The sequence below is a fragment of the Primulina eburnea genome, chromosome 2, assembly GCF_022965805.1.
Source record: "Primulina eburnea isolate SZY01 chromosome 2, ASM2296580v1, whole genome shotgun sequence".
Lineage (NCBI taxonomy): Eukaryota > Viridiplantae > Streptophyta > Magnoliopsida > Lamiales > Gesneriaceae > Primulina > Primulina eburnea.
In genome coordinates, this window is record NC_133102.1 from 2,856,067 (window position 1) to 2,864,823 (window position 8,757).

General features: G+C 35.7%; 2 protein-coding genes across 4 annotated transcripts; both read right to left on the reverse strand.

Annotated features, from left to right (window-relative positions):
• Nucleotides 1-1,816: 1,816 nt before the first annotated feature.
• Nucleotides 1,817-4,619, reverse strand: LOC140819457 (IAA-amino acid hydrolase ILR1-like 5). Its single transcript, XM_073179563.1, has 5 exons — nt 4,208-4,619; nt 3,927-4,052; nt 3,040-3,354; nt 2,469-2,597; nt 1,817-2,366 (listed from the first exon to the last, which is right to left on the reverse strand). The coding sequence occupies exons 1-5, from the start codon at nt 4,547-4,549 to the stop codon at nt 1,989-1,991; spliced, it is 1,290 nt and encodes a 429-aa protein (XP_073035664.1). The 5' UTR covers nt 4,550-4,619; the 3' UTR covers nt 1,817-1,988.
• A 598-nt stretch (nt 4,620-5,217) lies between these two features.
• LOC140819468 (pentatricopeptide repeat-containing protein CRR2, chloroplastic-like) lies at nt 5,218-8,678 on the reverse strand. 3 transcript variants are annotated; one of them, XM_073179595.1, is made up of 2 exons: nt 6,110-8,678; nt 5,218-5,949 (listed from the first exon to the last, which is right to left on the reverse strand). In XM_073179595.1, exon 1 carries the CDS (start codon nt 8,619-8,621, stop codon nt 6,864-6,866), a length of 1,758 nt encoding a protein of 585 aa, XP_073035696.1. In that variant the 5' UTR covers nt 8,622-8,678; the 3' UTR covers nt 5,218-5,949; nt 6,110-6,863. The 3 variants fall into 3 exon arrangements, with proteins under 3 accessions (XP_073035696.1, XP_073035687.1, XP_073035677.1); XM_073179586.1 differs by having other exon boundaries at nt 6,055-8,678; XM_073179576.1 differs by having other exon boundaries at nt 5,219-6,475; nt 6,593-8,678.
• Between the last annotated feature and the right edge of the window lie 79 nt (nt 8,679-8,757).

Genomic DNA, 8,757 nt, shown 5'->3' on the forward strand with positions numbered 1-8,757 from the left:
GGGAGAGGGAGGATCGGGTGTATGAATAAATTCGTAAGAAATTTGGATGGGGTTTGGAATTAATTTGGAATGTTTGCTGCACAATTATATATATATATATATATATATATATATATATATATATATATATATATATATATATATATATATATATATATATTGTGACTAAATGTTTCTTTGTTATTGCTTTTTATTTTCATTTCACTCGGTTCTAAATTGCTTTCAGTCTAACAAGAGTCCAAGAATAGGGAGCTTGGGACCAGAAAAAGAAAAAAAAAAGAAATATAATGAATGTGTGTTTAACGTTTGAATTATTTTTACGATTTTGATTATCAATGTTTTTTTTTTTCAATTTTAGTATTTTTTTCCACGTGACGTTGGTGTGATGCTGAAAACATAGTTGATTAAAATCGCAAATAGCCAAATATGTATGTAGACAACAAAGTAGTTTTTCCGTAATTATATAATAATATTAGTATTATTTTTATGGAGAGAAAGAATAAATATTTCAATTACATATTATTTAAAGGTAAAAACTTGTGTGAGACGATCGTAAATGTCGTATTTTGAGAGAAGGATTTTTTATTTGAGTCATCCATGAAAAAATATTACTTTAATTTTATGCTAAGAGTATTATTTTTTATTGTGAATATCAATAAGTTCGACTTGTCTCACAAATAAAGATTTGTGAGACTGTTTCACAAAAGACATATTCTTTATTTAAATGATAAACGTAACAATTGGGATGCGACCAGCTATGTTTGGTAGATGAATGAAGGCTAATTAATCGCATTTTCTTATCCACAGCAGAAATGTTTGTTCAATTTCCATGAATCTACCTACTTTTGACCATCAAAAAATAAATCAAATGTTTTAAAAAATAATAAATTTCGCAATTGAACGAATAATATATGTTTTTCATACACAAATTTTTTTTGTAAATCAAACAATTTTTTTGGTTTAAAATTAAACGCCTTGTACATAAGGAAATTTGAAATGTTTGTCACACACGTAGGCTATGATTCGACTTGTCCACTGCCATAGATAGCACATTAATTATTATATTATTAAATTTGATTTTTGTTCTACAATTTATATTATATGATTTGATTAAATTAAAAATAATATTTAGCATTGTTCACAGTGTTGTCATCACATTTTTCTTTTATAATTTTGAACATATTTATCATACACGAGACGTAACATTCAAACATTAAATATGTCAGTTCACTTTTCACAAAATTAATCAATCCGTTCCTAATTAACATTAATTAATTTGGTTTCAAATATTAGCATAACTTTTTTCATAACTATAGTGCAAAAACTTATGTGAGACGGTCTCACGGGTCGTATTCGTGAGACAAGTCTCTTATTTGGACTATACATCAAAAAATATTACTTTTTATGCTAAGAATATTACTTTTTATGCTAAATATGGTTATGGTTGACCCGTCTCACAAATTAAGATCCGTGAGACGATCTCGCATGAGACCCACTCTAACTATAGAATACAACTACTATCTTTCGGTAGGCACTGATCGAATTCGAGTTTGTTATGCAAATTTTGGAGCTAGAAATAGAATGCGTATTTGGTTTTGTTCGATGGAAGTAGACCTATTTGTATAGAAGTCAAATGATTTTAGATATTGTGTAATTATTTTATAAAAACATATATTGTATTTAGAAGGTAATATATAATAATATTTTTTTCGAAAATAACAATAAAATTATGCTTATTAACCCTTCCACAGATTATTAAGTAGCTCTCTAATATTAAATATCAGAGGTTCAGTTGTTCATTTTTGCACAAAAATAATAAAAAGGAGATGTTGATTGTGTTTTTGATAGCAGCAGAACATCATGAATTTGTATACTTCTAAGACAAAAAAAGTTAATGTTTCTTGAATGTAAATACAAAATCTGACATCAACTTCACCTTTGAGTTCAGGATAACCAATGAAGCTCTAGCTCTTCACAAATAGTTCAACTCAAAGATCAGACTGCTTCCCATCTCTCAGATAAACCTCAGCAATAGCAGTGTGTAGGGCTGCTCCAATTGGAAGCACATCCTCATCAAGAAAGAAATACGGCGAGTGCGGTGAGTGAACCGAACCCACTTTCTCGTTTCTAATTCCTATTTGGAACATGGCTCCAGGAATCACTTGTTGATAGAAAGCAAAGTCCTCACCAGCCATAACTTTTGCAGCCTTCTTCACGTTCTCTGTGCCAAGTAAGAGTTCACCAACTCTCTCAACATGTCGATGTAATCTTTCGTCATTCACACAAGCTGGATAAGTAGGGAACTCTGCTTCTTTCATATCGACGTGAGCCTTACACCTGTGTACAGTAGCCTGTCCTTCAATGACCTTTGAATAACATAATAAATGAAAGGGTCATTAGTTTGCGAATTTCTACTTTCGAAGGAATAAAATAGTGAGGTTAATCATGAACGGCTGTATTTGACTCACCTCTTTCACCCTTTGCTGGAGTTGATGCAAGCCTTCAGTGGTAAGGCTCCTGAGAGTACCCCCAAACTCAACATACTGTGGGATTACATTTAATGCTGTCCCCCCTCGGACAAAAGTAACAGAAAGAACCTTCAGCGAGACCTCAAAGTTAAAACATTCAAATCAAGCACTTATCACAAAGCGAAAATCTATAAATGATTATGACAGTTCAACTCAATTTTTTTTTTTAGATTACTCAAGAGCACAAGCAGCATATTTTGATTGCTATGCCACATAGGTAACAAGGAAATCATTGAGTCACCGACGATATTATTCTAGAGATACTAATTTGTCATGTTTTCAGGGAGCCTGTGCAATAATCATGTAATGAACAAAGTTTAATCGAGAGGCTTGCAAAGATTTTGAATCGAACTTACCAAGAAGAAAGCAAGTGATTTTGGCTTTTAGATGAATATATACATATATATACTTGGCTTAGTCTTTTAGATGAATATTGATTCTATAACCTTCGGAAAAAATTAACATAGTTAAATTAAATGTCGCAGTAAAGAAGCAATGAAGGGTGACATACTTGACTATGAAGTGGATCTGTTTCTCTTGAAATGAGCTGTTGCAATGCCAAGATTGCAAAAGATGCAGCCAGTACTGGGTCAATGCTGTTGTGGGGCGCAGCACCATGCCCTCCTTTTCCTTCTATTTTCGCTTCAAAAAATGAGACAGCGGCTAAAACAGGTCCAGCAATACTAGCTATACTTCCTGTCCGAGATTCGAAATCAACATGCATTCCAAAGATTGCTTCTGCAGCCCCAAGGGCACCTTCTGTTATCATGTGAAACGCACCGGCACCTCCTTCCTCCGCAGGTTGAAATAGAAGTTTCACAGTACCCTTAAGCATCATACAACACAAATCAAGATAAAATAACATTAGTGTTTCTCTTATAATTGATCAAGAAAAAAAACAGAAATGATCAAATAAGCTACTTCAAAAGTCCTAAAAGGCATCACAAATACATGAACACTCAAAACAATGCGTGTTTCGCCTTCTCAAACCCACAGCCCCATTATGAACTCACAATACCATATCAAGTTCAAAGGACAAACAATCTTCGCGAAGAAACAAATGAAAAGCACCTATAGGCTGTAGATGCTTTTATCTTGCTTCAGTAGTTACCACATAAAACGGGTCTAAAAAATGTTTAAATCAAATCATTATTTACCACATAAAATGGGTCTCCCAATGCAGCAGAACTCCGCAAGTTTTCAACTCTATACGCGCATGATTTGCAAGCAGCAGTTATCCATATTGAAAGGATATTTTGTTAACTTGGAACATAGATTGTCTGAATGCAAAGTAACCAAAGAAAAGCACAAATATGCATGAAAAATAAACAATTAGTGACAATGAAAATTTACTGAAAAAATCATCACCATCGAAAAATTTATCCAAGTTAAACTCACATTAAGCTTATCCCTCCTTTCATTGAGTAATTTAGCAGCACCAAGAAGCATCGCAGTGTGAGCATCATGCCCACATCCATGCATTATACCATCAACTTTGCTCTTATGCTCCCACTCCACCAGCTCCTAAAATTTATATGAAACAAAAAATAACAGATTTGATCAAAAAGAGCATAACAATTCCACGAGCATTGGGTTAACAAATAAGGGTCCAAAGACTTTGAAGAAAAAACTTCATCTTTCATCCCTGATAAGAAAATTGCCCACAGATATGGACCAACCTGCAAAGGGAGAGCATCCATGTCAGCACGCAGAGCAACAACGGGTGGAGAACCCGAGCCGATCTGGGCAACCAAACCAGTTTTGGCAAATGGGTACTCATACGAAATTCCAAGTTTATCGAGTTCACTGCGGACGAGAGCACTGGTCTTGAATTCTTGGAATCGGAGCTCTGGGGTTTCATGGATTTTTCTTCTGACTGACACCAACCAATCTTTGTCTTTCTTGGCTGAGTTCAGAATCTGCTGAACATATTCTTGAGTGTAATACTCTGCCGCAGAATATTCTACAGAAATTGTCAGAGTTACGAGCAAAATTGTCAGACGATTAGAATTTTGAAACATGATTCCTTTCTTACACTGTGCGGAGATTAGGTTATATTCCACCAAATCGACACACCCTCAACTTGCAAATGTTTGTTTCCCGAGCATGTGTACTGGTGAGATAAGTTAGACGAAATATTAATTTTTTTTTTATTTTATTTAACAGTGTAAAATAAATTAAAATGAATATTTACTTATTGACAAATATTTGAATTTGATAAAATATATTAATTCGATTTAGAATTTTTCAAAATCAATTCCATACTTTTTTTCTTCGAATTCTTGGATTTTTTCAATAATTTTAAATTATTTAAAAAATAAAAAAAATATGATGGATACTTCATCGGACAGAGACTCCACGCGATGCCCACTTTTGTTGCATTATTGAGAAATAACTTTGAGAGACAAAATGACAGTTTTAACACAATTTTTTCGATTAAACGGTTTTTAAACCTATGAAGGTTTTGTTTAGTAAATATTATTAAATTATAATCTAATTTATATTTGTGTGAACGAAAATTAGAGTGATACTATAATCTTTCAAGAAATATGACAATTTCGCAACTCCTCAACTGAAACAAAAAAAAAATTTCACGTTCTATATTAGTTTGCTTGTTCTTCCTTATTCGGGTATCTCCAAATTTATAACAGTGAAAGATTGCAAGGGCCGTTGTGGGACTCGGAAAAGTAATCCACTCTTGTGTGAAACAAATGTTTTTAAATCCAAATATAATACAGATAGAAAATTCTGACAATCAAAAAACATATGAGCAATAAGGATGATGAGACTCATGACTACTGGACTTGTGCATGCATGTAGGAAGCTGGTAAATTTGAGCCCGCTCCAGTACCTTAAGAGCTGAAGGAAGGAGCATTTTCATGGTTTTGCTCAGGTAATTCAACTTTGGATATCAAACTCTCCTTCGTAGATTGGACCCTTTGGAAATTATAATCCTTTCATGGACATGATCTACATATTCGGGGGCAAGTACAGAACCGAGACTAGTCGCCTCCCCCAATTCCATTCTGTCATCCAACCTCTACCTCCTTCCCGAATTTCTGGATATGCCCCGATGTTCTTGAAAGAAAAAATAACCTTACTCGTGTAGTTGTGATTTCCTTCATGGCTTGAATATTATACTGAACTGGTCCAGCTCAAAATTTCTAACGCAGCCGAATTCATCTGATGCTGGTTCCACGAGCTGCAGACTTTTTGGTGCTCAATCGACAAAAGTGGATTGAGCCCCAGTCTTGATTCCTGTTCCAGAGATGATGTCAATAGCCAGTTCCGGAATACAACCACCAGTTTCTCCTCAACTATTTGTGGCTGGAATCATTGGTAGCAAGAGAGCTGTAGGCATAAACAGCTGCCACTTCAGAAGCAACTTCAATCTGTAACGGAGACTCCTGTTTGCTAATTTCTGTAAACAAATCACCTTGAGTGATGTAACATCAGCTGAACAAGTTCTGCCTGCATATTGCAGGGGGAACACAAGTCTTCCAATATTTTTCAATTACCCACTCACCAGGGATGAAAACATGTTAAGAAAGCAAGCTTGAAAATCCAGTTCTCTCACTCACCAGAAGGCTGCTGTGCTGAATATTAAATCCATTTAATCAGCAATGCTGCTATTTCTCAGATTTCAAAACTTGGATAGCTTTCAACACTAGAAGCTTGCATTTCAGCATGGCTAAGCAACACAGGAGTAGCTGATTCAGATAGGTCATCTTCAATAGCTGAGTTAACAACAGTAGAAGAAGAGATATTCTCCTCAACTTTGCCTCAGTTTGGACTCTCAGCAACATCATCTTGTTTCGAACCAGTCTTCATGAATAGATGAAAGAGCACGATGCACTATGTCGAAATATCAACTCCCACAAATTTATGCAAATTTTTTCTCTCTGATGTAAACTTTGATCAAAACAATTTTCTTTGATCAATCATACCTAATCCAAGGATGATGACATTACAACAGAAGAATCAAAATACCATTCTAATAAAAATAACAACAGGATATTAAAAAAATTTAAAAAATTGAGAATATAAAAAATAATTTTTCTTACTTTTTCTCCTTTTAAAATTAGGATGGTGTGGTGACAGGTGTAGGCAATTCAAGTACAATCTTCAATTAGCATGTTATGATCTGACATTTATTTAAGTGTAGCTCCTCAAATTACACATTCCAATCATCATCCGCTTCATGCCAGGAGATATAATCCCCACACAAAACCTTATCTAATAAGACTAAAATCTAAATGAGAGCCCCTCAAACAATATTCGCTTGCTACGGTTTCTCGTATCAGAAAGGGAAACACTAATGTTATCCCACAATAATCACCAATAATCCCTACAAGAACACTCACCATCTTTAAAATGATGGTATCGATTCACATCCCTGACAGTGATCTCCCTCTTTTTAATTCTTGATATGAGCTTGATCACCACATGACAGTCCTCGCAAACCCGAAGATTTTTGGTTACCAGAAGTTTGGTCCCAGGAGGCGTGCTAATGAGTCCAAAGGCGATGGCTAGTCTTTCACTGTGGCTATTAACCATTTCAGCCTTTTCGTCATCTTCAACATCAAAAAAAACTGGAGTTGTATCTGCAACATATCCAGCCTCAGCCATTAGATCACCAATTTCTTCCAACTCGGCATGTATCTGATCAAACATAGGATGAGAAGTATCTCCAGATACAAATCCATGGATCTTATTTTTCACCTTGACCCAACTACAACCAATGCTTTTCTTGATCTTTCTATCGGTCATCAACTTTCTTAACTTTGAAACTCCTTCCCAATTCCCAGCCTGAGCATAAATATTTGACAGAATCACATAGTTTCCTGCATCATTTGGTTGGAGTTCAATCAATCTCTCCAACGCTAGCTCCCCTAACTCCACCTTCCCATGAATCTTGCATGAACTGAGGAAAGCACCCCAAACACCAGAATCCGGTAAAACATTCATCTCCATAATCAAATGATATGCCTCATCAAACTGGTTACAGTGGCCAAGAAGATCGACCATGCAGGTATAATGCTGAACAGTTGGTTCGATGTGATAATCTCTAATCATCGAGTCAAAGTACGTCCGCCCTTCATGTAAAAGTCCTCCATGGTTACAGGCTGAGAGAACACCCACAAAAGTTATGTGATCAGGACGCTCTCTGGTAAGCATCATCTTAAACATATTAAGTGCTTCATAAGCATGACCATGCATCGCATAACCAGTTATCATTGAATTCCAAGAAACAAGCCTCTTCTCCATTAATTCTTCAAACAAATACCTAGCAAACCTCAAATTACCGCTTTTAGCATACATATCCACTAGGCTGGTGTTCACCTTGTCGTTAAGCTTAAATCCGAGTCTCCAGCTATACCCATGAAGCTCATGCCCTTGAATGATGACACCTAAATCGGCAGAAGCTGAAATAGCAGTTACCAAAGTAGCCTCACTTGGCCTAAGACCCCCGTACACCATCTGACTGCACAACTTCAAACAATCTTCCGGTCGCCCGTTTTTCGAATAAGCGGCGAGCATTGAATTCCACAATACCACATCCCTATTCGCAATCTTATCAAACACTCGACGAGAATCATTCAAGCAACCACATTTGGCATACATATCAATAACCGTAGCCCCAACAAACACATCCATTTCCCACCCGGTTTTCTTCACTTGATCATGAATATCCCTTCCCACATTAATCGCAGACAGCCCCGAGCACGCCTTGAGCACGAAAGGGAAAGTAAAATTATCTGGTACAAGCCCATGATCAAAAAGTTGGTAATATAAAGCAATCGCAACTTCATATGGGCCATTCCACGCATACCCACGGATTAAAATGTTCCAAAGGAAAATATTTGTTTTTGGAATTTTATCAAACAAGCGGTGCGCATATGTTAAGGAGTTGCACACACAGTAAAGATTCACGAGTTTTGTGGCTAAGCTTGCATCTTGCAGTACGCCATTGAAGCACAACCGTGCGTGAATCTGCTTTCCGGGTTCAACGGTTTTTCTAGTTATACAAGACTTGAGAAGATCTGTGTAATGTCGAGCGCAGATGGGAAATTGCAATACAGACCTTTGCATTTGAAAAAGGTGTTTGTACAAATACTCAGTATTTCAACTATATATCCTCGATGAGAAAAAACTAACTAAAAACAAATTTTGCCAACATAATGTCATGTTCAAAAAATTTATACGATTTATTTTCTTGTAATAGGTG